Source organism: Zootoca vivipara, chromosome 13 (genome assembly GCF_963506605.1).
Source record: "Zootoca vivipara chromosome 13, rZooViv1.1, whole genome shotgun sequence".
Taxonomy (NCBI): Eukaryota; Metazoa; Chordata; class Lepidosauria; order Squamata; family Lacertidae; genus Zootoca; species Zootoca vivipara.
The window spans coordinates 33193224-33221093 of NC_083288.1; the positions used below are offsets into that span (position 1 = coordinate 33193224).

The 27870-nt window shown below is 44.9% G+C and overlaps 2 protein-coding genes across 6 annotated transcripts; one reads left to right on the forward strand and one right to left on the reverse strand.

Annotated features, from left to right (window-relative positions):
* Positions 1–7410: 7410 nt before the first annotated feature.
* On the reverse strand, positions 7411–10002 carry LOC118095481 (uncharacterized). Its single transcript, XM_035136731.2, has 2 exons — positions 9307–10002; positions 7411–7529 (listed from the first exon to the last, which is right to left on the reverse strand). The coding sequence occupies exons 1-2, from the start codon at positions 10000–10002 to the stop codon at positions 7458–7460; spliced, it is 768 nt and encodes a 255-aa protein (XP_034992622.1). The 3' UTR covers positions 7411–7457.
* A 179-nt stretch (positions 10003–10181) lies between these two features.
* Positions 10182–26365, forward strand: LOC118094905 (serine protease 33-like). Of its 5 annotated transcripts, XM_060281572.1 has the most exons (7): positions 10193–10509; positions 15206–15369; positions 17083–17103; positions 17531–17693; positions 18998–19281; positions 22573–22742; positions 24036–26365. In XM_060281572.1, exons 2-7 carry the CDS (start codon positions 15315–15317, stop codon positions 24291–24293), a joined length of 951 nt encoding a protein of 316 aa, XP_060137555.1. In that variant the 5' UTR covers positions 10193–10509; positions 15206–15314; the 3' UTR covers positions 24294–26365. The 5 variants fall into 5 exon arrangements, with proteins under 5 accessions (XP_060137553.1, XP_060137555.1, XP_060137552.1 ...); XM_060281570.1 differs by lacking the exon at positions 24036–26365 and having other exon boundaries at positions 10182–10303; positions 22573–24025; XM_060281569.1 differs by lacking the exon at positions 24036–26365 and having other exon boundaries at positions 10193–13089; positions 22573–24025.
* The last annotated feature ends 1505 nt before the right edge of the window (positions 26366–27870 follow it).

Consider the following 27870-nt stretch of genomic DNA (forward strand, 5'->3'; position numbering starts at 1 on the left):
CCAGCTTATCAGGGTGCTAGGCGTGGGGCCAGCAGGCGGGACAAGCAACAGGCCCATCACGATGCCCACAGCGCAGCCATGGACGGAAAGCCCAGCAGCATAGCTGTCAAGTTCTCCCTTTTTTAAGGGAAATCCCCTTATGCTGAATAGGCTTCCTCGCGAGAAAAGGGAAAACTTGACAGCTATGCCCAGCAGGCGGGTGGTGAGTCTGGGCCTCAGCACATGGGCAGTGAGGCTTCAGATTGGCTGGCACCAATCAAAGCCCAGCTCCCTTCCTCCACAGGGTGGGGAGAAGCCAGGAGAAGGGAGGGAGGAGGCGCCGCCACGGTGGGGGGGGGGGAATGGAGCCCTCCAAAAAAAATGCAAAAAAAATATGGTGCAGCCCGAACAATTATGCTGATCCAAACGGCGATTCCAGGACTGTCCACGGGCCAGATCCAGAGGACAATTGGGCCTGATCCGGCCCGTGGGCCTTAGTTTGCCAACCCATGCTCTGGAGAATCCACAGATCATAATTCCCTGGGCACCCCCCCCCCACCTTGCTTCCCCTCCAGTCAAACTGAGGAACCCACTGTGAAGCTGAACCTGAGGACAGAGCCCAGGTGGCTAGTTTGCTTTGTATTGCACAGGTGACATTCTTACCTGAAAACAATTCATCTGCCCCTGGGGAAAGAATTCAGGAAAGGGGGATGGAGGGAGAAAGAAGTAAATTATTATTAGCATTGGGAAGAGGATGTATCTTTTTATTTTTCAAAAATCCTCCAAACTCTGAGGCTGCAGTCCTGTGCACACTTGCATGGGTTGGGGAGTAAGCATAAATGAAGGCAGGGGGGTCCTGGAAACTGTAGCTTGCCCTTCACAGAGCTACAGTTCCCAGCACCCTTATCAAACTGCAGTCCCCATGATTCTTGGGAGGTGGGAAAGTGCTTTAAATGTATGGCGTGTGCATAGACTCAATGAGACCTGCATCTAAGTAAGCATGTATCCGATTGCACCGGAAGGCTTCAAAGGTCACCACTGCAACAAGCTGCTTCTGCTGGCTGTCTTATTTATGTGGCTTATAGCAATCCTGTCCACTTACTTGCTTGCCATTTGCTCGTGCCATTTCTGTGATGTCATGTAATACCTTTGCACTCTGTTTTGGGGAGCCTTGCACACACCCCTCAAAAAAAAAGTAGCATTAAAATGTAACGTCACCATAACACCCGTAACGCTCGTGGTGGCTACTGCAAATATCTCTTAAATTCTCCTTTCATAATGTTTAGATAATGAATTTGCATCCTAAAGTCACTGTGTTTGGAAAGAGGCTGTGAGAGGGGAAGGTGAGCTTTCGGGTCTGCCACACCCAGGCTCCGGCATGCAAACTATCCATCGGGGGGCAGCGCTGAACCAAATCTCATTCTTTCTCTCTCCAACTGCTTCATATACAGTCATACCTCGGTTTAAGTACGCTTTGGTTTGAGTACTTTCAGTTTAAGTACTCCGAGGACCCGTCTGGAATGGATTAATCCACTTTCCATTACTTTCAATGGGAAAGTTCGCTTCAGGTTAAGTACGCTTCAGGTTAAGTATGGACTTCCAGAACCAATTACACTCATACTTCGGGTTAAGTACGCTTCAGGTTGAGTACTCCGCAGACCCGTCTGCAACGGATTAATCCACTTTCCAGTACTTTCAATGGGAAAGTTCGCTTCAGGTTAAGTACCAGGGCGGGCTCGTCGTAGCCCCCCGGTGGCGCAGGGCACCATGGCGCCGTCCCGCCAGGAGGGCGGTGCGAGCTGCGCCCGCCCGCTGGCCGGCCGGTCCGCCGGTCCACTGCACGCGGCGCCCACCTGCCCACCGCGCTGGGAAACGGGGCGGGAGGGCGCCGGAGAGATCGCGCTGTGCCTGCCCGCCCGCCGCGCAGCAGCACCGTGCCCACCCGCCCACCGCGCCGGGAAACGGGGCGGAAGGGCGCCGGAGACATCCGGCGCACCACAGCGACAGGGGCGCCATAGGGCGCTGGAGAGATCCGGCGCACCATGGCGACAGGGGCGCTTAAGACGGCGCTGTTAAGTACGCTTCAGTTTAAGTACTCGTGGACCCGTCTGGAACGGATTAATCCACTTTCCATTACTTTCAATGGGAAAGTTCGCTTCAGGATAAGTACGCTTCAGGTTAAGTACAGACTTCTGGAACCAATTGTGTACTTAAACCGAGGTACCACTGTATTAACTGCAACTGCAGCTATCTTGTACAAACAAAGGTGATACTGTATTCTGTTTCATTTTCAAGAGTCCTGCCAGTAGAATTTTGAATGATATTTTTATGGGCCTGGACAATAATTTATTCCAGAAGGAGTCAGTTCTTATGCTTCCAGTCACTTCAAAACTGCAATATTAATATCTGCAAATAATCATCCAATGCAGTATCTAAGACAGCATCGGAAACATCGAAACAGAAAGTCTCTCACATGTACATCCATACAGAGTTTGCCATAATCAGTGCCAGGGATTTAGCAGAGCCGTCAGAAAGACAACTGTTCTCCTGACAACATGCAAAGTGCCTTTTCCTCACCACAGAGCAGCTGCCACCGAATTGCAGGCATAGCGACATTCAAGGAAATGGCATTTCAGCTCTGAGAGTGTAGCTTCCAGGCCATTTTTAGGCTTCAGCATCCTGCTTTAAAAAGAAAATCTGAACTCTTCATCCATGCATGGGTGCCCACAAAGAAGGGGAGGGAGCAGTTTCCTTCTCCCCCACCCCCATAAATATAACCCCAGATTCCAGCTTTCGTTTAAAAGAAAAAGAATAAAATTTCTAATGTTTATAGAACCAAGATATGAAACAAAATGTACCGGAGCTATTCTTTTTTCCAATTTTCTGGGAGATTGGCCTGCTCTCCTATTTCAGTGTTTCACTTCACCATGTACTCCCCACTCCACTGGAGGGGGGGGGAATCCTGCAGATGTACATGTATCTATTCATGGTCTCCTAATCACACAACACTCCTTCAATCACACCGGGATTTGGGAAAACATAATGGCTGTAGATGCTGAAAAAGCTTTTGACAGGGTCTCCTGGAAATTTATAAAAGAACTAATGTATTATATGGAATTTGGAGAACAATATAACAACAATATTAAAGCAATATATACAAAGCAAACAGCCAAAATCATATTAAACGGAAGGGTGACACAAAATTGCGAAATTAATAAGGGAGTGAGGCAGGGGTGCCCACTATCTCCACTAATCTTTATATTAGCCCTGGAAGTACTATGCCAAAAAATAAGAAATGAAGAAGAAGTTAAAGGAGTACAATTAGGAAAGAACAAATACAAAATAAAATCGTTCGCAGACGATATCATAATCACCACCGAACAGCCAAAAGAAAGCTTACACAAGGTATTAGAAGTAATGAAAGAATATGGGAAAGTCTCGGGATTCAAATTAAATTTAGAAAAAACAAAGCTATTAGTTAAAAATTTATCAAAAGAAGAACAATTGGATATAGAAAAAGCAACAAATTTAAAAATACACTCGAAAATAAAATATCTTGGGATCTGGATCACTCCAAAAAACCTAGATTTATTTGAAAACAATTATCGAAAAATTTGGGGGAAAATCAAAAAAGATTTAGAATTGTGGAACAGACTTCACCTATCCTTTCTGGGGCGTATCTCAGCAATTAAATTAAATGTACTACCAAAATTACTTTTTTTATTTCAAACAATTCCAATCATACGAAAATTACAATGTATAGATAATTGGCAAAAAGAACTATCAAAATTTATTTGGGCAGGGAAAAGGCCCAGAGTAAAACACAAAGTATTAATTGATAACAAAGAAAAAGGGGGGTTTGGTCTTCCTGATTTAAAAATATATTTTGAGGCGGCTTGCTTTGTTTGGTTAAAAGAGTGGTTCACATTAAACAATCCAGAACTTTTAGATTTAGAAGGGCATGACACCCGATTCGGGTGGCATGCCTATTTGAATTATGAGAAACAAAAGGCCCACACAGCATTCAACAATCATATAATAAGATATCCGCTATTAAAAACATGGGGGAAATATAGGAGATATTTGGAACCAAAAACTCCAAAATGGATATCCCCAATAGAAGCAACAACGGTTAAGAAAAGGAACATGGACAGATGTTGGACACCATATAATAAGATATTAATGGAAAAAAATGGACAAACAACAATTAAGAAATATGAAGAAGTTAAAAAATATTTTACAACATGGTTGGAGTATCATCAAATTTATGATTTGTTTATTAAAGATAAGAAATTAGGATTTGAGAAAGACCCATCGAAATTAGAAATAAATTTGATAAATAATAATAACAAAATCCTATCAAAAATGTATAAATTACTCCTTGAATACCATGTAATGGAGGAGGCCGTGAAAAATTATATGATAAAATGGGCGCAAGACTTTGGGCGAACCATCATGCTAGCAGATTGGGAACAATTATGGAAGGTCAATATGAATTTCACGGCGAGTTATACTATCAGGGAAAATATGTATAAAATCCAACATCGGTGGTATTTAACACCCTATAGATTATCAAAAATATATATAAATGCATCGGGCGCTTGTTGGAGATGTGGGGCAAATAAGGGCGATCTCCTCCATATGTGGTGGAATTGCCAAAAAATTAAAATATTCTGGAACCAAATTTATGAAGAAATGAAGAAAATGTTAGGAATAACCTTTGCAAAGAAGCCGGAAGCACTTTTATTAAGTATGATTGGAAGTGAGATACCAACTGTAATGAAAGAAATTTTTCTATATGCTACTGCTGCTGCAAGGCTACTAATTGCGAAAAAGTGGAAGGAGGCTGAAGCCCCTACTTTAATAGAATGGCAAAATAAATTACAGGAATTGGCAGAAATGGCCCTATTAACCAACAACCTGAAAGGCAAATCGCAAAAAAACTTCTCGGAAAATTGGCAAAAATATAAATTATATATTCAAAAATATACTAAAGGTGCACTGGATTTGGTAATAATCGACTAAAAAATAAAGAAGGGGGAAAGAAAAAAGTAAATGTATACATAAGGTTTTGATGCAGGAAGACAAAGGGACGTATTAGATGTGTATAATAGAGAAATATACTGGGTGTAGTACGTTCGCATATGTTTAAAAAATATATTAGTGATTGGCAGGAAGGAGAACACGAAAGAAAAAGGGAAAACACATACAAACCCTTTGTTTTTCCTATAATATTTTTAGTTTTAATGATTTCTACTGAATGCTCTCCTTAAGCTCCAGAGTTGCTATATATAATAGATATATATAATGTACAATAGGAAAAAAGGAATGATGGTGACGGGAGGGAGGGAGAGGAGACGGTAGGGAAAATAGTAGGAAAGGAAAAGGGAAGGGGGGGAACAGGGAGGATGGGAGGGGGGAGGGGGTTCTTATTTATATAGATATAGGAAATGAGTATGACTTGCAAAATTGGAAATATTTGAGTTGTACCATTACTATATGTGCTTTTGTTTTATGTAAAGTTTTAAATTGATTAATAAACTTGTTTTTAAAACTCAAAAAAAAAAAAGTTTTCCACTGCAGCCTAGCTGTGCCCCCATGTACCATCCCACAACCCTGGTTAAAAACATCACTCCCCTGTTCTCATGGGGAAATGCTAGAGGCATGTCCCAGCACACGGAATGCCCTTTCAGTAGGATCATATTTGCTCGTTCATTGCTTAATCACTGCACAGTCCAGTGACCAGGGGCGGAGCAAGGGGGTGCAGTAGGTGCAGGCCGCCCCGGGTGTCACCACTGAGGGGGGTGATATAATACCGGGCGGCACTCACTGCGGGGCCTGCAGCGCATCCCGAGACACACTTCTCTCCTGGGTGGCTTGGGCGCCCACAGGCTCCACGCTGCCCAAACGGTCTGCCCGCTGCCTTCCCCCCCCCCCAGCTGTAGGGCGGCTGAGTGGGAGGAGGTAGGCAGACTCCAGAGGCCCCACGGTGCGCCCCACCCCGCCCCTATGGAGGGCTTGCCCCACCTTCGTCCTCCCCTCACCCCACCCCTATGGGCTGCTCGGCTCGCCCCTCCCATTTGCTAATTAATTCATCCCTGAACCACCACCAGAGACAGGACTTTCATACCACCAAGTGTCACCTCATACGCAACAGTACATAACCGAATTAGGTTATATTTTCCAATTGGTACAACAGTATTTTAAAAGAGATAACACAAAACTTTAGGCTAAAGCATGGAAACCATTGCCGGTGTGTTTCAGTGATAATTTACCTTCTCTGGTGTTTAATTTGTACTAAGTGAGCGGTTTCCCTACACAACACACACATAATGTGTGTGTATATATAAAGATAAATTTTTAAAAAGTTCTGAATTGATGGTATTTTAACTCCTTACAATCTAGGTGCATGTTTATTTGCTTAATTTTTTTTTAAAAAAAATGGTCCCTTCCCCCCCGATCCTGAGAAAAATCCCTGTCCTGATGGCTCTGTAGGTGATATTCCACCACCACAGTTGGGCTTCTGCCAAATCATATTGTTCCTCAGCCAGCTGATCTTCACTACCAAACTGTGCCCGAAATATTTCCTTTCTGTTGACTTTATGAAGAGGGTATAGTATTTCGATATTTATTTGCACAAGAGATCTTCTCTACTGTAAATGTTGTTCTTAATAGTTATAACTATTTCTTTGGTTATAAATATTTACTTTAAAAAATAAATGGGATAGGTTTGAAATGTGTCCTACGCTTCTGTGCCACAATGGTTTTGTTCACCTATGCATTCAATATATTCAGATGCGCTGGACAAGAATTATGTGCATAGCTGAAAAACAAATACTGAATAAAATGTTAACAAACTCTTTTACCAAGGAGGATTCCACACACATATATAAACCGTTCTGAAAGTGCTTTTTTTTTATTAAAAAAAAGTTTTTCAAAAATACATTGAATTCTCCATAAGGCTCCCCATCACCATCTAGTGTCACATTGTATATTGCAATTAAAACACACTTTAAAAGTTTTATTTGCAGCTGTATAGCTCCAGAAAGGATATAACACCCTTGTCTTCTGGCAGGCATTTGGGTGACGTGGTGTGTTTCCCTAGGGTCTCATTTTCTTCTGACTTTTCTGTAATTGGGGTAATTTTGATTGTACTGCTTTGTTTTAAACGTCTTCATTATTTTGTCTTTAAAAAATGTTTACCTATTGACCACTTTTTGATGTGTTACAAATGCGGTCTACAAATATTTCATATTAATAAATGTATTTTCTTTAAATCCTACTGCATCCAGTTTGGCTTCATGTAAATAAAGTCAGAATGGGGATGAAGATGTGTGCAATAAACAAGCATACCTGCATAGAGAAAGGCAGGAACTATTTCTTATACTCACTGTTCATCAGGGGCAGCATCAGAAGAAACAAGAACCCCATTGTTTTTGTGGCCATGATGTAGACCTTGTCCCTCTTGTCTGGCGACCTCAATGTAGGGAAGGACAGGACGAGCAGATATCTCCAGGCAGACAATCAGGTTTACGAAGGAGCCTAAGAAGCTGTTATACGCAACAGAAAGGGAACTAATGTTCACAAAAAAACAACAACAGGAAGAACCCAGGAGTCCAACCAAGGGTAGAAAACTCCAGAGTATCAGCAAATTCACTCTTTCTGTTGCTTCTCCCTAAAAAACATGGCGAACCAGCTTGGAATATAGAGAGTCTAAAGTCCACTGGACAACATTGTTTTAACTCACTTGTGATCCCACCACAGATCTATGAAATTTTATGAGCTAAATCTCCTTCTGAGAATTCAGGCACGCTGGCTCTTAGCTTTTACAAACACTAGGCATCCGGGGGTCCTGCTGCAATCTAACCCACTAGAGGTCCCCTTCTAGGACTGGCTGCAGAACCAAATTCCCACTGTAACTGAGTGATAGCTGGAGAAAAAAGAACCCAGAAGTCCCGCCTGTTACCCAAAGCCCTCTAGATCCCACCCACATTGTACACCACATAACCACCACACGTGTTCTGCTCCCTAGACCTCTCCTCCACCTGTCATTCAGCCATATAAATATTGCAGTGGGGAACAGAACGAGAAGAGGTAACAATGAGTTTACAGAAGAAGAGCCTTGTCGCCACCTGGATTAGACTTAATAGCGGGGAGAATGATTCGGCGGCTCAAGAGGGAAAGTACACTTGAAAAGCCTGGGGGTTTGGGTGGATTCCCGTTGGCAGAATTATGAGTGGGGATTTGTGGGTGGCAGGGGGTGAGATGGTCTAAATATGAACCATGGGTGTGCTTGTTTTTATGGGCCTACATTGCTGTGCTCTGTGCCAGGGGCGGTGTGTACAATGATCCTTGCATCTCACATCAGGAGCCAGTTCTCACCAGTCTAAGCCCCCTCCTTGTATAAACATTAAACAATTCAGCGTCAGGATAAATGCTAACCTTTCTTCTGCTTAGCAGTCATTAAAAAGTTATTAGGTAAAGGAAAGGAACATCAACTAGCTGTTTCCACCTACTGCAGATTTCAGGGCTCGGGATACTCAATTTGATCAGGACCAGAAAGGGCAAAGGATTAAAGCAGCCCTCCCTGACTAGGAACTCTCCAAATGCCATGGACCACAATTCCCATTGGCTCCTGACACAATGACCAATGGTCAGAGATGATGGCAGCTCTAGTCGAAAACATCTGACGGGCACCAAGTTAAAGGCATAGCTGCCAAGTTATCCCTTTTTTTAAGGGAAATTCCCTTATGCTGAATAGGCTTCCTCATGAGAAAAGGGAAAACTTGGCAGCTATGGTTAAAGGTTGGATGAAAAGCTTCCCACACCACAGTCTCCATCCTGCTCAGACATACTCTGTCTTGTGACCCAAAGTTAATGTCTCTTTAAAATTGCCCAGTGCCTCTCATCCTCCACTCTGCCCAAGCTGGCCAACTTCTGGCCAACTTCCTACTGCACACTCTTTGTTAAGTTGTGGGTAAGCATAGCAGACGACACAGCAATCTCTCCAAAGCAGCTCTTTATTTGGAAGCTAGAACAGAACTGAACTGCATTGCCGAGCTAGCCTGCTTTTATAGAGGCTGGCTCAAACAATGTATCAAACATAATTCAAAGTTCCCTCCTAAAGTTCCCTCCTAAAACAACTGTCAAGGACCTGAGGACTTGAGGACCTGAGGGAAAACTATATACACTAATACATAACACCCCTCCCCACCGAGAAAAGGCATTAGTTACATTCGTAATGGTTTCAATTAGGTACAAGAGCATAACAGTTTCAAGGTACATAGCTTCTATTTACAATGCAACGTTTCAAATGCAGTTACTGACATAGTCCCATAAGTAGGATGGCCGCTTGGTGACCCTGGTGGAACGCCGAGGGCCAGTACCAGTGTCCAGGGGGTTGGCCGATTCCTGCTGAGACTGTGGCGCCACCGATGTTGGTGGTGAGTCCAAGTTTCCTGTCTCCGTAACTGCTGAAGGAACCGCCATGTGCGGACTGGGCGGATGGTCAGGCACAGCAGTGGCACTAGACTCTGGGGGGCCCTGCTGAACCTCTGACGTGGCTTGGCTAGGATCCACATCCGCCGCTTGTGAGGGTGGTGTAGATTGAACCTCGCCTTCTGTTAGAACTGGCTTCTTAGTGGAGTGTGGGCTGCTGGCCTTGCGGATCTCCTGGGCGGAGAGTTCAGCAGCTTCTGCAGCTGCGGCTGCGGCCTCCTCCATGGCCTTCTGTAGCGTGAGGTCCGGCTTGGCGAGGAGGCGCTGCTGCAGACGGATGTTCCGGATTCCGCAGACGACTCGATCCATCAGGGCGTCGTCAAGGTCCCGGAACTCACAATGTAGGGCGGCCTTCCTGAGAGCAGCGAGGTAATTGCTGATGGACTCCCTCTCGGCCTGGTTCCTGTGGTAGAAGGCATGGCGGGCAGCAATTTTAGACAGCTTGGGCGCGTAGTGGGTACGGAGCTTCTCTTGGAGCGTGTCCCATGGCGCTGCCTCAACGGCTAGAGGTGCAAATTCCTCCATAGCCAGAGACAGGAGGGGAGGGAGATAAGGTTCCTGCAACAGTAAGAGTAACAAATGTGTTACAAGATAAGGGAATCGTGAGAGCTGTGTGCAACGGGTGTATAATCTTGCTTATGCATGCATTTTGCTATAGCACTGATATATATGTTGTTTGTCACAATCTATAAAAAGGAGCGCCTGCCTATATTTGGGGCTCAGTCTTTGAGAAATATCTCACTGAAGCCGCAGCACAGCTTAATAAGCAAGACCTTCCTCAAAGAACTCATGTCTGTCTTCATTGACTAGAAGAAACTTGCAACAGGTATATTGGGCAAAATTGCATATAAACATGTATTTTAAGAGAAATTCTTACAAAAATGCTGGTGAATTTTCCTGAGGGCATTTTTTAAAAAAATGCAAGCTGATGTAAAAAATGTGGAGAACTGAACTTAATACTGGAAAAGTGAGAAACTGACAGAAACCAAAATGTACAGATTTGCCCAAACCTAGAGGACAAGGAAACTGGAGGTAAGTTCAATAAATTCCTTGAATTGGCCTCATTAAGGTGAGCGCGAGAAAGATGCTGCAGGTTTCTGAAAAACTGTCTCAACCAGAAGTTCCCAGGCATGACTTCTTTAAAAAAAATGAGTCACACCAGCGAGTGACACATCATGTTGTCACAATTTTTTAAAAAATAAAATAAAATACATATATCGCCTATTGAAGGGTTTTTTAAAAAAATAATAATACTGTACTCTTATTATCTTGACTCTACAGTAAGGCTCCTTACAACTGACTAAGAGGTAATACCATAAAAAGTAGGTCAGTGAAAATGAGGAGATTACAGGCACACCAGTTTAATCTCTGTGCTGGTATGTTTTATCAGCTGAACTGTACTAGCCATCGCACTTGACAATTTCAGTATTAAATTTCCATTAAACTATTCTTAAAGCACATTTAAGACATATGGCTTCCGTCAAAGAATTCTGGGACCTATCGTTTACTGCTCACAGAGCAACAATTCCCAGCTCCCATGATCCTTTGCAGGAGCTCCATGCTTTAAAAGTACAGTGTGGGCATGAGCTATGTGCCCCATATTTTCCATTTCTTTTGCCTGCAATTCCCTTGCAGTTGAGCCATACAGTGCTATCATAGGAGTCCCCCAAAAAGTGGGACTCTTAATAGAGGTTGGATTTTGGTTGGTTTTTTATTGGTGGTGGTTGTTGTTGTTATTGTTGTTGTTTTCCATTATCACTATTAAAAAAAGAAGAAGAACTCTCTGTACCAGGTCTCTTTGCTAATCCCCTCCAAATATTTCCAACTTTTAACTATCAGCATTTGTGCTGCAGCTAGAAGGTGTTGGACCAGAGTATTGTCGCAGCAGTCTTTATTCAGTCCGTCCCAGCCACCCCACAGAAAAGACTCACTGTTTTGTAATTAAATTAATTTCAGAAAAATCAGGTCCCAAAATTTGGCCCACCATAACTGGTAGTATAGGCTTTTCCTGGATCTACAGCACAAACATTGAGAAGAGAGATTCAGGATAAAACAGGAAATCTCAGTCGTGGTAAGGTGACCTTTAAACAGTGTTTGTAGTTTAATTATTTCACAACATTTATATTGCCCTTGGCTATAATAAACCCAAGGGCTACAAAAGGATTTACAAAAATAAAATAAAAATTAAGAAGTGTTTTTTTTTAATGGTTTCCTGTATATGAGCTTAGATAAAACAGAGAGAAGAATTTACCACATATTATTCCATCTGGCTAAATCATGCTTGGTATGTAGATCAACCTCCCAGCTTGTTTCCATCCTGACAAAGTCTCTGTCTAAGGCTATTAATTTTTTTATATTACTGTGACACCCGGACCCTTGCTATGTTCAAAGGCTGACAAGGACCTAACAGCTTGTTGTTTGATTGTATCTTTAGTTATACAGTCATACCTCAGTTTAAGTACGCCTCGGCTTGAGTACTTTCAGTTTAAGTACTCCGTGGACCCGTCTGGAACGGATTAATCCACTTTCCATTACTTTCAATGGGAAAGTTCGCTTCAGGTTAAGTACAGACTTCTGGAACCAATTGTGTACTTAAACCGAGGTACCACTGTACAGTAAAAGCCTCCCAAATCTCTTGGGCTTTTACGTTGGGTTTTGTTGTTGTTGTTGTTGTTGTTGTTGTTGTTGTTAAAAAGCATTAAGGCAAATATGGAATTTTCTACCTCTGGTGCTAAAATAATTTGACCAGCTCTGGGCACTATGCACATTGATGTGGGGCAGCCGTTAACCCATCTATGTTTGCCTCTTAATTGAATGATTGTAAGTCAATAAGCACAACTGAGAACTTTGAGAACCTCAAGCAATAAAAACTGTAGAAAATCTGCTGATTTCTTTTCATATGAAGACTTAGGAACCTCTGGCCTTCATTACCCCTAGCTTCAATGGAGAGTATGTCAATCTATTTCAGCCAGAGCAGGAACAAAATAATAAGGAATAATGTTTGTTTATAAAATATCCCAATACATATTTTACGAAATAGAGTATTTTCCCATATTAGTATTTATAGAAACTGTTCAATTTGGGGTTTTGTTGGGGTAAACAGTATTGAATCTAGCAGGTTAGTACTAGATGCATTATATAACATGCATTATTACTCAGAATAGGCAGGAAATTTGATTCCGTTCACATTTAAAATCTACATTCTGTAGACACCATTCAACTCTCAGGTGGTTATTTAACCTACTTTTGGGGCTCTTTTTTTAAAAAGTCTTTTCCTTCAGGGAAGGGAGGCATGGTGTATACACAGAGGCATTCCGCCTTAGTTTCTCTTCTTCTTTTTCAAATCCTACCTTCGCAAAAACATCACTCTGTGCAAGTTGAGTCACAGCCTTCACAGACAGCTGTTTTAAACAATTTAAAAATCAAAAGATGGTATCGAACCTTTGATGAAACCAGGAAGCTAATGTGTTTATTTTGAGTGATTAAGACATAATGCTATCTCACAGAAAGAATGCACTGGGGAGATTTGTGTAGAGGATTTTTTTTCTCTTTAAAAGCAGGAGCAAATTGTCAAATACACGGCTCTTATTGAACGGACCCAGAAAGAACCAGGTAGGAACAGCAATGGATGCTTGTATATTTGAAGATGAGAGATGGGTAGAGCTCTGAGATGGTACCAAGGGCCAAAGTAAGAGTTGTTCCGCAGCTGAGCTGACAGAGGAACAGACTCCCTCAGAAGGCGGTGTACTCTCCTGCATTTGAGGTTTTTAAGCAGAGGTTGGATGGCCCTCTTACGCTGAGATTCCTGCAATGGAGGAGGTTGGACTGGATGACGCTTGGGGCGCCTTGCAACTCTACAATTCTATGATTCTAATATTACATGGGAGGTCTATGCTTGGATCTCCCCACATCATTTTCTTCTTCTAAAAGCAGTTGCTGCATGGGTGGGAAGGTGGAGCCCAACCGTTTCCCCCTCCACCAGTTCTAGAACAGGTGCCCAGAGGAGAACAACGAGGATAGTGAGATGTTTGGAAACCAAATCCTGAGGAATGGTTGACAGTGCTTGGTATGTTTAGCCTGGAGAAGAGAAGATTCAGGGGAGCCATGGTGGTGTTCTTCAAATGTCTGAAGGGTTATCGTGCAGAAGTTGGACCAGATTTGTTCTCTGCTGAGGAGGAGGACAAGCCTAGAACCAATGGGTGGAAATTGCAACTTCTTAAGAGTAAGATCTGTTCTACAGTGGAGCAGAATTCCTCGGGAGGGATCGGGCTCCTCTTTGCTGGAGGTTTCATACAGGAATGAGTGACAGCCTTTATGCTTTGGAGTAGGGGGTTAGACTACATGACCATCACGGTCCCTTCCGACACTAACATTCTGTGGTACCCCTTTGTAAATCACTCCTCCCTTCCTAAGCTGCTCTTAGCTGGAGAGGGTCAAATGTATCTCTGCTATATAGATTTATTAAATATACACAAGGGTATCCAATCCCATGTTTCCCAGGTAATGTCTGCTTAGGTCCTAGAACAGGAGTTGAGAGTCTTTGGCCCTCCAGATGTTGCTGAACTACAACTCCCATCAGTCAATGGCCAGGGATGGTGGAAGTTGTTATTCAGCATCATCTGGTTGGCCAAAGCTTCAGCACTCCTGCCCTAGCAGGACATTCAGAGGAATGGGAGGGTAGTCTAAGAGGTTCCAACAGGGTTGTGCTTAACAGATGTGTGCACTAATTCCAGAATCAACTCCTACCACTTCAAAGCGTGAGCCAAAAAACTATTTGTATAAAGGTGAAACAACATCTTCGGATTGTGTATTAAACCACAGACTTGCTCCACAGCCAAGAAAGGGGTTGTAAAGCAGTTCCATAGAGCTTTATTGCTCTTATGGTCAGAGGAGTGTTAAGATATGGATCATGGGCTCTACTGCAGCTGGGGGGGGGGAGGAGTATCTTCTGCTTTAAGCAAAGGGCTGGCAACTCTCTTTCCTTGTATCTACCCTTGAAAAAACAGTGCCTCTAGCTTTTGCCTTTGGGGATATTAACAGTTTTATAGTGAGTTGCTAGCTTTGTAATCTTTGAGTGTTCACGTTCCTCCCCAGGTAAACTCACTTTCAGAGGCAACCTGTTTATTTGAGCATTCATCCTGATATATCTGAACAAAGTTTGTGAGGAGGAGATTAAATGACACCTGCTACTTATTAAGCATGCATTCTAAATTTGTTTCTGGGGAGGTTAGACAATGTTGCATTCCCAGGGCATTTCTATCCTGTTACTTTCTTTATCACCAGGAAAATGTTATCCCATTGCATTCCTTACTGCAAAAAGGCTCAGTTTTGGGAAGGAAGTGACTCTTTGTACAAGGCCTCCAAATCCACTTTAATTGCACAACTTAAATTTGCCAGCATAAAATTGAATGCCACCCTGTAGGTTCCATGGGGTAGAAACATGCCGCCTTGCACTTTGTAAAATTGTCGTGCATATTGATAACACTAAATAAGTATTATCATAATCAACCATAACTGGAACAATGTCGTCAACATCATCATCCTGCTGTGCTGTCACCTGAGCTATACCAGCAAGTCTAGCAACACAACATCTGGTGAAGATAGAAGATCCCGGATACAAGGGGAGATCAAGGATTTGCCATCCTGCTGATATCAAGAGGATGCAGGGGAAATACTTTTTTTGCCATTGATATTACATTTTGCCATTGATATTACATTAATATTACAGATAACAAAAGAATTGAGACAGAAGCAGAGGATTTGTTGCTTGGATTTGGAGCAGAACCACTCAGGGTCCACTTCAGAGCAGGATTACAGAAGCAGCGACCGCCGTGTCAATGGTGCCCTTCTCGTTAGCTGTGTGGCTGCTTCTACTGCCTGTGCTGCTACAAGGTGAGTGATGGCATGGGGCAGGGGTGCCAACTTGAAAATATTGGGGACCCGGGTAAGCCCCGCCCTGCATAATCAATCACAAGACTCAGTGCACAGACACCATTTGAATGGCAATGCCCCTCAACTTGGGAAGCGAGGTGGCCCCCTCAATATTTTATGGGGGGGCTGAAGGGACCCCAATCCCTAGGATGTGGAGAGACAATGGAGGGAAGGTAATTGAGGATGAGAGAATCAGTTGCTTCTCAGGGGAGTTAAAATGGGAGTGGGAGATCCATTAAGCTAAAAAAGGAGGTGCATGGTTTATAAGTGCAAACAAAGGAGCTTCTCACACACTGGGCTTTCAAGTGGAACTCATATTCCTTTCCGCTAAGGAGACAAATGTATGGCAGCAGATAGTGGCCTTGTTCTCGTGTAATGTTAAAGGTAAATGTAAAGGCACCCCTGACCGTTAGGTCCAGTTGCGGACGACTCTGGGGTTGTGGCGTTCATCTTGCTTTACTGGCCGAGGGAACCAGAGCAGCGCATGGAAATGCCGTTTACCTTCCCGCCAGAGCAGAACCTATTTATCTACTTGCACTTTGAGGTGCTTTTGAACTGCTAGGTTGGCAGGAGCAGGGAGCGAGCCACGGGAGCTCACCCAGTCACAGGGATTCGAACCTTCTGATCGGCAAGCTCTAGGCTCTGTGTTTTAACCCACAGCGCCACCTGCGTCCCCATGTAATGTTAAACTATGGTTTACTAACTATGGTTTGTTAGCAAATTGTGGTTTGTTGTTGGCTTAACTCGTTTCGCATTACTTGTGAACCTGGATAGCGATTCTTGGTTGAAAAATGACAGGATTGCTTAACCAAAGCTGGTCCTCACTCCCCCACCTCCTTCTACTCTAAGGTGTGCTCATTTGCCTTGCCTCTTTGACAAATTGGACTAACAGGATTTGAAATCCAATTCTCTGTTTTCATTAATGTTCTAGTTGTTCTGGCCCATCTTTCACTGTGTTAAAGCTGAATTGATGTATATATGTGTGTGGAAGGGGGGTTTTTTTGGCTCATAGTAGTACTTGGCAACAGACAATTAGCCTTCACTGGGCCAAGGTTGGCCCAAGACATGTAACCACCTGAGGCAAAGAACAAGATGGTGCCCCCTCCTTATTCCACATAAAGAAACCAACTGAAGTGGCAACTAAATTTTATTTCAACATTGGCCATAGGATCACATCCTTCCACTGTATCTGAGGAAGCAGATCAGATTTAGTCCTGTGGCACAGAGGAAAATGGTGGGCTGGGAGGTGGGACCTCAGGTAAATGAGTTGAGGGCTATTGACCCCTAGTATGTACCACACGAGGCTGACATTTGATAACTATTCAAAACACTTACTTACTTACTTACTTACTTACTTACTTACTTACTTATATAAAATACTTCAGGATAGAGTCTTGGTATTAGAAGCATGCTCCAGAGCTAAAGTCCCGATAAGTCTCTGTTCAAATTAAGCCCTGCAATAAGCTCTACCAGTCTAGCTAGGAAAATATACTCATAGCATATGTGTCACAATACAGAGCTGTATTCTTTTTATTAAAAAAAACATTAGTAAGAGATTGTAACCTGAGCCTCTTCCTCTTTCTCTTACATAGGCACCTATTTTTCAGTATTTGTGCTTCAGTGTCTCTGATATGAAAAACTGAAATGTTTTCCCTTCATTTTTGTTTTCTACAGATGCTGCCAGTTCTGAAGCAGGTAGGAACCCCTGTATATTTTGACCTTCCTACTCAAAATTTCAGGCTCATGGATGGGCTGAACCAAAGGGGAGTCTCATCAAATTATAGGGCTGCTACAAACCTAATGATCATGCAGACCTATTGTTAAACAGGAGCCTCCAGGCAGATTTAAAAGTATACTTAATAAATAAATAAACTGAATATTGCTTCAATTGCTTCAATATATGGTGAGCCAGCCTAGCTGCAGTTAGAGGCATTATGGCTCTAAATTTGATTGGCTGGAAACCATTATCAATAACTAGAAATGTTCTTTAAAAGATCACATACAAATATTTGTTTTTTTTTGTTTCAGACAAGGCTTTTTTATGTTTGATTGTTTCTGGGTGTGCTTCAGTGCTGGTGTTATTGCGACCTATCTTTTTAAACCTTCTTTCCTTCTTCCACAGTTTGTGAAGCGCAAGCTCAACGAATTATTGGGGGCCGACCAGCTCCCTCTGATGGGTTGTCATGGCCCTGGCAAGTCAGCATTTTCTATCAGGGCAAACATATTTGTGGAGGCGCCCTCATAGCCGAGAAGTGGGTCCTGTCTGCAGCTCACTGCTTCCCTAAGTAAGTTTCTGGTGTACTTGGCTGTGAAGGCATCGTTCAGTTTCATCCTAGAGGCAGCTGCAAGGCCAAACTAATATTTTATGCCTAACACAGAAGGCATCAATGTGACACCCACAGGCACCAGTGTCCCTGCCAGTACGCCCTATGGCATCCACAAAAGGTATCAGCAAATAGCATCTCTTACAGATGTGGCAGCCATTTTGTTTTGTACCTCACAGCCCAGAGCAGCCATTTTGTGACTAGCACCTAAACACTTTCTCAACATTCCCAATGTGCCCATTGGCTCAGAATGACTGCCCATGGCTGGCCTAACAGCAACTCAGTGCCTTGGCCTTGCCAAAGCAGAGCCTGGCAGAGCAATGAATAATAAAGTTAAAGGAAGCAGATAGCTGGCAGAAGTTATAGAGTAGGGCTGGGTGGATCTTTTTCAGCCTGGAAGTGGTTGGGGCCAGAGACAAATGTCAGTGGAGCAACAGCAGCAGCTCTCACCTTTGTACAATAGGCTACTTTCAAGCCATGCAGCTCTGGATGTGTACTGCATATTTTAAAACATGCAAATGGAGACAGGCATGCACAGAGTAGTTCTGTCTATGCCTGAGCAGTAAATTGTTCAAACTCCAGAGCCAGACTCAAATCACAAACTTTATAGGCTCAAGTTGAATGCCATTAAAGGTAAAAGGTAAAATCCAGTCAAATTCGACTATGGGGTGTGGCGCTCATCTCCACTTTTGTACTATTGTGTCACCTGATGTCTGCTGACCACCTGCTTTGGGAGGGGACTGAAATAACAAAACACATCAGAAATGGTGCCAGTAGCTCCCTCTTGGTGGTAAAGAGAGCAAGGTGACTTGCCAATGGTCAGGGATGTAAACCAACGGCCCTGCAGATATTGCTGGCTTCCTACTCCCATCAGCCCCATCCCATGTGCTCTGTGACCAGAGACGTTGTGAGTTTAAGTCCAGCATCTGGAGGGCCAAAGGTCCTCCATCCCTACCCTATAAGCTAGTTGCAAGAAATGGCAAGAACTTGTGCTTATGCACAATTTATAAAAAAAAAAAACCAGAGGGAAAGCAAAAATGAATGGGTGCCAATAACTTGTCTGGAGACATGGAAGGGCCAACCTGGGATCTTCTGCTTGGAAAGAGATATGGCATTTTCTCCACTGGGTTGCTATGGCCCTAGTCTCCCCTTTAAACTAGACATGTTGACATGAGACTGAATTACAAGGTCTAAGGGCACTCACCTCTTGGAAACCACTTTGGCAAAGATCTTGTTGCATTTTGCTCATGTTTTTTCACTTACAGCTTTAAGATGCAAACTAAGCATTATGTTGTGGTGCTGGGTGCCTATCAGCTCCTGAACACTTCAAGTAACACAGTAACATCTGATATCCAACGGATTATCCTCCATCCCAGCTATGACAGCTATGACACCCCCCCCCCCAGAGGGGATATTGCTTTAGTAGAGCTGAAGTCCCCTGTGAGTTTCACTGCCTACATTCGCCCCATCTGCTTGCCAGAGGCCTCTGTACAGTTCTCAATGGAAGAAAGCTGTGTTGTGACTGGATGGGGAGAGATTCAACCTGGAGGTGAGGAGATGGAGAGGTGCTTTTGGGGGTTCTCCTTCAGGCTCTGTTTACTTTCATGCCAGCAATGTACACTGCACTTTTATAGGGCAAGCTGCCTCAGGTGGAAGATGCTGGATGATGTGGTTGAAATGCTGGAGGGTGGAGGTGGGTATGATTTGCAGCCAGGCGGGTATGGTTTGCAGCTAGGAATTGTGCACTGTAATTCCCATCATCCTTGACCATTGACAATAATGTCTTGGGCTGATGGGAGTTATATTCCCCAACATCTGGAGGGATTCACAACCTCCAATCAGCCCAGTGTTGAGCCCTAATGGATCTTAGATGGTGAAGTATTGCAGAGACATGGGGCCACTGTGAAAAGATCCTACCCCAAGGGTTATAAATACAGTCATACCTCGGTTTAAGTACGCTTTGGTTTGCATACTTTCAGTTTAAGTACTCCGCGGACCGTCTGGAACGGATTAATCCACTTTCCATTACTTTCAATGGGAAAGTTTGCTTCAGGTTAAGTACCGACTTCCGGAACCAATTGTGTATTTAAACCGAGGTACCACTGTACCTGCAAACCATGAATAGTTAGGGCCTCAGGCTGGGTATGAGGAGAGAGAGATCAAAAGCAAGACAAGACCATGGATTACTTTGATGATGAAGACAAAGAGTTTGTGCTGGACCTGACCTGAGAGTGAACAGGAAGGCAGTAAAGGGAGCTAAGCAGAGAATGCAACTCACACCGACCACCGCTATGTTATCTGGTGCAGTCATTACATACCCAACAAGTGTCCTGGGAAAAACCAGTACTTCCTGTTTTTTCCTGCGAGAGCACATTTTGGGTGCCGTAATCTTGCACGATTTCGCGCCATGATCTCTCCATGAAAGAAGTGCTTTTTCAGGTCCATGATATCATGCAGTGCCCCAAAACATGCATTTTGGGCTGTCAGGCTATTGTGTGACAGTACAGCCCTTTATAAAACATGTCTTTTGGGCTCTGTGATCTCACACAGGTCACGTGACTCGCACAGGAGCACATCTGGGAAGACACGTATCCCAGTTTTAGGACTCAACATGTGGGAGGGTATGGCATTGCAGCAGTGGGGTGGTATCTACAGGCCTGAATTTGAGCCAGGCCAGGCCAGAGCTCAACTTCTGGGCTGCCTTGTAATGGTAGAAAAATGGCCTTCAGAGCCATGCATTAGAAAGAATGTCTGTGAGACAGAGTGCCTTTTGATAGTGTAATCATGTTACTTTGTTGCAACACACACACACACACACACACACACAGAGAGAGAGAGAGAGAGAGAGAGAGAGAGAGAGAGAGAGAGAGAGAGAGAGAGAGAGAGAGAGAGAAGTACTGTACAGCACTTTGAAAACTAGCAAATATATTTATGACATAAGCTTTTGTGGAATTGTCCACAGAAGCTTATGCCACAACTAGTGTATTTCAGCCCGTTCAATAACGGGCGCTAGAACATCCTGGGGTTTGGAGAAGCGCTTGCGCAGCGCTTCTCCGAACCCTGGGACCTGTCCTTGCTGTCGGCGGCAGGGGGACAGGAACGGAGGAGGAGAAAGCGCTGCTTTCTCCTCCTCCGTTCCTCTCTCCCAGCCGCCGACAGCAAGGAGACATCCTGGGGTTTGGAGAAGCGCTTGCGCAGCGCTTCTCCGAACCCTGGGACCTGTCCTTACTGTCGGCGGCAGGGGGACAGGAACGGAGGAGGAGAAAGCGCTGCTTTCTCCTCCTCCGTTCCTCTCTCCCAGCCGCCGACAGCAAGGAGACATCCTGGGGTTCGGAGAAGCGCTTGTGCAGCGCTTCTCCGAACCCTGGGACCTGTCCTTGCTGTCGGCGGCAGGGGGACAGGAACGGAGGAGGAGAAAGTGCTGCTTTCTCCTCCTCCGTTCCTCTCTCCCAGCCGCCGACAGCAAGGAGACATCCTGGGGTTCGGAGAAGCGCTTGTGCAGCGCTTCTCCGAACCCTGGGACCTGTCCTTGCTGTCGGCGGCAGGGGGACAGGAACGGAGGAGGAGAAAGCGCTGCTTTCTCCTCCTCCGTTCCTCTCTCCCAGCCGCCGACAGCAAGGAGACATCCTGGGGTTCGGAGAAGCGCTTGCGCAGCGCTTCTCCGAACCCTGGGACCTGTCCTTACTGTCGGCGGCAGGAGGACAGGAATGAAGAAGGAGAAAGCGCTGCTTTCTTCTCCTCCGTTCCTCTCCCGCAGCCGCCGACAGCAAGGAGACATCCCAGGGTTCGGAGAAGCGCTTGCGCAGCGCTTCTCCGAACCCTGGGACCTGTCCTTGTTGTCGCCGGCAGGACAGGAACGAAGGAGGAGAAAGCGCTGCTTTCTCCTCCTTCCTTCCTCTCCCGCAGCCGCCGACAGGAAGGACGCGGGACACAAACCCCTACTTCGTCGCCGCTGCTTCATGGCCTCCTGCCGCTCCTCTCACGGGCCAGGGAGGGTTGTGAGGAGGAGGTCTCCGCCGGCCTCCACCCTCGCTTCCCTGACGTTCTGGCCAGGAGCGGCGGTTGGAGGAGGCAGGGGGGGGGAGAGAGTGCGCGCGTGCAGTCTCTGCTGTCCAATCCCTGTGTCGCTGGGGCACATGCGCAGTGACCCAGGGACACACGGGACAGCTTGGACGCAGGGACAACTTGCAAATTATTATATAGGATAAATGTGCTTCAAGACTCATTGCTGCTTTTATTAACCACAAAGTAACTACAGCTGAATAATAGGACAGATGAGGAGGCAAGGTCTGAAATCCAAGCATGTAACTTTCCAGCACACCTTCTCCCCTTGGAAAACAGATGGAGCCAAGGGTAAGGGATGGTGGAAGTTATAGTTGAACAACTTCCAGAGGGTCACAAGTTCCTCGTTCTCCAAGTTAGAGTTTCACAACAGTCTGGAAGCTAACAGTGCTGCCGCTTTTCTCACCAGTAGATGGTGAAAGTGAACCCTCTTATACAATTCTATAAGCAGAGAGGAAGGAAAAGGCAATCAGCTGGCCACTTAATCATATCTTATTATTGTCCCTGGTTTTTTATCAGGAATTGATGTTAAAATGCAGGTTTCTTTCTCTTAATGCTGTAAAGTTTCGCACATGTCTGGGCAGTGCTTTGTGAAATCTCAGAAACCAGTGGTCAGGGGAGATGGACACAGTCACTATTTGCTTTTGCCTTCCTCTTGCAGAATGGACAATGTAAAATAGGCAGCTATTAGAGTATACATTGGGGTAAGAGATATAATTGGGATGGGTGGCTATCCACCTGATCACATCCCTAATGATACATTTGCTTCCTCTTACAGTGGCATTGCCACCCCCACTAACCCTCCAGGAAGTGAAAGTGCCACTCATAGACCGAGAAAAATGCAATTCTCTCTTCAATGCTGCCCAACGTGAACCACCACTCTATAATCCAGTCGGCCCTGGTATGATCTGTGCTGGCTACCAAGAAGGTGGCAAAGATTCCTGCCAGGTAGGATGCTCCATAATTGTGGTTGGCTGTGGTGGACAGCAGCACCCCAGTAAAGGAGGGGACGGGCTCCAAAGGTCTAGCTCAGGTATGGAGAACCTGTGGCCCTCCAGACATTGTCATCCCCCCCGATCATTGGCTCTGCTGGCTGGGGCTGATGGGAGTTGGAGTCCAACAACAGCTGGGAGGCCACAGATTTTTCCATCCTTTGTCTTGGTTTTATTCACAGGGCCAGCAGTTCAGAAACGTAGCCTTCTCAGAAGATGAGTACAGGCCTACTCACTCTTAAATAGACATGACATAAAAATGAAATGTTTTAGCAGTGGGGTGGTAGACATACAGGGCCGTCTCAAGCATGTCGGGCGCCCTGGCGCCGTGGTGCGGAGATTGCTCCGGTGCCCCCGCCCCGCTCCGTTTCTTGCTGTGGCTGGTGGGTGGCCGTAGCTTGCAGCACGGTTCCCGTGCCGCTCCGCCGTGCGGCGCCCCCCTACCAGGCCGGCGCCCCACACCACCCAGACTACCCCTAGAGCCGGCCCTCTAGACATAGGTGGCAAGGCATTACATGCAAGCTAGTGAGCAGGCTGGCAGAGGAGAGACAGGGTGCTCCATCTCTAATCTATGTCCACCATAGAAGCCAAGAGGTCTGCTGGAGGAGGCAATCTCCATGCTCCAGGCCCTGCATTAAAATGCAGTGGGCTGCTGCGATAAGGACTGAGCTGTTTGTCTCTCCTCTCCTGGCCCGCAGCAAGCATACATTTTTGCAAGCCCACAGCAAGCTAACATACATTTTTGCAGGCCAGTAACATTTGAAGACTTCTTTACAAGGCTGCATTATATATTCATTAAACTGAAACTGAAAGTCTGGACCAGGGATAGAAGGATCTGTCGATTTCAGCTTTCAACATTTTAATGTGAATTTCTCCCAATAAGCGCAATTTCATATGCAGCTTTGACTAATATACATGCCTGTGCAAGCAATATTTTAATAATATATGCATCTTTGTTAACATTGTTTAGTTGGAGAACTGAATCACAAAATTCAGATATGTGTGGATTTCAACAGATAGCTGGGTTTCAGTTCCCATATTGTTTTGGAAAATTCATATTTGGTCGTTTCAGCCTTATGCATAGTTTCTCCTCCATACCTTAGCCATTTCTTCACTACCTTAATCTAGCTGAACTATACATGAGGACAGGACCAGATCTGTAAAGGAAATAAGCATAATCTGTTTTGAAACCAGTCTCCCAAACCTGCTTCCTGTAACCATGGACTGACTCCTATCTCTCTTTCCACAGGGTGACTCTGGGGGACCCTTGGCTTGCCCATATGATGGACATTGGGTCCTGGCTGGGGTCGTGAGCTGGGGGATAGGCTGTGGCCGCCCTGGTCTCCCTGGTGTCTATTCTTCAGTCCCTTTTTATGCCACTTGGATCTCCCAGCATATACCCAGTATGACCTTTGCGATGCGTGGGAATGGTGGGGTGAATGGCAGAGAACAGAATTCCCCTGCTGTGATACTTCTCCTAGTGTTTTTTGCTTTGACCCTTCTATGAGATGCTCCTCTCTCTGCCTCCAGGCTATCTACTAACGATGTGGAATTTGGGTACAGCTGCATTTAAATTGCTTTACTGATCAGTAGTGATTTAAGTCCTATATGCTCTGACAACTTATTCAACCACGGGGTCTGGTTTGGGGGCATAACAGGAACACAGGCCACCCTCGCCTTATAGCAAAGCAGACTATCAGTTCATCTAGTTTAGGATTTTATACCCTGCCTGGCAGTAGCTCTCCAAGGTTCTAACAGGAGCCTTTCCCAGCCCTACGGGGAGATGCTGGGAATTGAACCCAGCGGTGGAGCAAGCCAATCGGGCGACTGGGGTGGCACGTGTGCCCTGCAGGGCCAGCCACCCGTGGGGGTTGGGGTCAGCCGCCCACGGGGCAGGGCCAGCCAGGACAGCATGCTCCATGGGGCCTCCGAGGAGTCTGCCTGCCTCCTCCCCCTCAGCTGCCCTACAGCCGAGAGGGAGGAGGCGGGCATACTGTTTGGGGCAGCACAGAGCCTGTGGGCATCCAAGCCACCGTGTCACTCCCAGGAGAGACATGCGGCTCGGGCATGCTGCAGGCCCTGTGTTGATTGCCCCCTGGCATTTTATCACACAAAAAAAACCAGTGGTGACACCCAGGGCGGCCCACCCCCACCACACACCCCTTCTGCTGCCCCTGATTGAACCTAAGACCTTTTAGATGCAAAGCTCAATATTCTTTAAATCTGTTGAAAGAGTTAAGCGATGTGGTAAGAAGCCACCAATAAATATGGCGCCCGGAATAGCCAGGTTGTAATTTATCTTCAGTTCAACGTTATAATGTTAATTCAGATAATTTTATACTTCTGCTTGTTTGTACTTGATCAAAGAATTGTTATATGGTATTCATAAATATTTGTGAATGTTTTCTTGCTATTGCTCTGTATATACAGTTGCTGTATATTTTGCTTTGCTGAACATGTTGAAAGAAGTACCCAGAAATACCCGGGATTATTAAAATGAGCAATTGGACCAACTTTCTGTGGTGGGGGGTGCGCACACATATCTTTGAGGAAGTACCTTCTTTTGGCACTTTCTACATCATACCCTAGAGAGCATTCAAAATATCTCATAGCCCACTTTTGGTCCACAGGCCACAGTTTGGGAATCCACAGTTTAGGAGAATGTGGAACATCACCTTAAGGAGTAAACTGACACTTTTAAGATGCCTGTCTAAAAAGAAGACTGTTAAATTCATTGGGAAATGGACATTGAGTAGTTTTCTGGGCACATCCACACCACATGTTTGAGACACTCTTATACCACTTTAACAGATATGGGTTCTTCCTCAAGTACAGAGAGAACTGTAGTTTATTAACGTTGCTGACATCACAAAACTACATTCCCCAGTCCCCTTACCAAGCTATGGTTCCCAGGATTCTCCATTACAGTGATACCTTGGGTTAAGTACACAATTGGTTCCGGAAGTCTGTACTTAACCTGAAGCGAACTTTCCCATTGAAAGTAATGGAAAGTGGAATAATCCGTTCCAGACAGGTCTGTGGAGTACTTAAGCTGAAAGTACTCAAACCGAAGCGTACTTAAACCAAGGTATGACTGTACTGTTAAAATGGCGGAAGAGTGCTTTAAATGCATAGAGTGAGTGTGACTGTTTCAAAATAAGGATATCCTTGGGATTTCTTCTCAGTGTTACTTGTAAGCATAGCGCCTCCTTGTTGAGGTTTTATTGTAAAAATTACACATTAATGTAAATAAAAAGAAAAAGGAAGCATATTTGTATTTTACTATTTCCTATACATTGTATATTACACATCAAATCCATTCCTGTGTGATTGATCTCAGTTGTTTGTGGCATACTCCTTTATGTTGGGCTGGCAAGTGGGCATATTACCAGCCCTTGCAATAAAGCTGAGTATCAATTGTTAGAGAGAGAAATACCAAAAGAAGGAAAGGAGAATGTGAAAGAAAGTAACTGGCTGTTTTGCTTTGGGGTGGAATATAAAGGTAAAGGTAAAGGTACCCCTGACCATTAGGTCCAGTCGCAGATGACTCTGGGGTTGCGCGCTCATCTCACTCTATAGGCTGAGGGAGCTGGCGTTTGTCTGCAGACAGCTTCCGGTTCATGTAGCCAGCATGACTAAGCCACTTCTGGCGAACCAGAGCAGCACGCGGAAACACCGTTTACCTTCCCACCGGAGCGGTACCTATTTATCTACTTGCACTGCATGCTTTTGAACTGCGAGGTGGGCATGACCTGGGACCAAACAACGGGAGCTCACCCCGTCATGGGGATTCAAACCGCCGACCTTCCGATCTGCAAGCCCTAGGCTCTGTGGTTTAGACTGCAGCGCCACCCACGTCCCTTGGGGTGGAGTATACTGCCTTTTTATTTTCATATGCATACAATTATCTGCTTAGTGGGGGATTCTCGGAGGTATGTAAAAATCCCTACTTTGTCTGTGGTTAGTCTATTTCACTGATAGTCTTGATGCCACCAAGTTCACAATTTGCACATACAATTCATACACTAAAGATGTACCTCTTTGCCCTGGCCTCTGATACCTAAATATATTTTCAGGACCCACCTTGTTCTTCTGATTGTTAATAGCTTTAACTGACTTTAATATTGTATCTCTGTATTGTTGTTGTAAGCCATCGTGGGACCTTTCCATGAAGGGTCCGATCAATCAATATATTTCTGCACTCTTGAGGAATCCTCTAATTATTGATTGATTTGTTAAATTTTGATTGCTGCCCTTTAATTGAGTTACTGATTTGGATACTCCCGTAGAAAAGTAGGGTTCAGTCATGCACTGAAGTGAACCATAAGTGCAGCATTATCCTCCTTTCAATTTCTTTGCTCTACCAAACAGAGACTAGATTAATTTTTCTTCCTGTTTGCCATACTGAGTATACAGTACAAAAGTATCAATAAAGCTTTTGTCCGGTGTTGCTGAAGCTGATTATTTATTTATACATATTTACTCACTCAAAAAACCTATGCAAATACGGCTAATGGTCGAAGAAAGGCTATTAGTTGTTCTGCAGAGTGTAAGCTGTGTGCATGTGTATTCTTTTTCTTGGTTGAATAACACTGCAATCCTACTTTGACTTATCTGGGAATAAGTACTCATGGCAGAGTAAGATGGGTGTGGGGTGGCTAGAGCTCAGTGGATGCTGGTCCTTTAGGCCAAATGGGCCATTGCCCCACCAACCTCAATCTGCCCTCAGGAAGCCCACATATGCCTATCATTTTGCTTCCAACCAGTCCATGGGGTGTCACTGGCTCTCAGCTTCCTCTTCCTCCTATAGAACTCAGCAGAGAGCAGAGGACAACTTTAGAATTAGTTGGCTCTGTTAGTCATTGACTCAGGCTCCACAGACTGTTTGGGCTCCCTGCCTCCTATCTCATTAGTCCCCAGCCCCCACTGCTGCGCATGCTTAATCTTCTGTCCTACCCTGTGCTATTTTTCTAGAAAAAGAGGTGCTGAAACTCACCATGAACTCCTCCCTTGAGAGGTGGTGGAACTGAGTTATTGTGAGTTTCAGCTGCAAAAAAAAAAAGCCCTGGTGCTTTTTTGTGAGT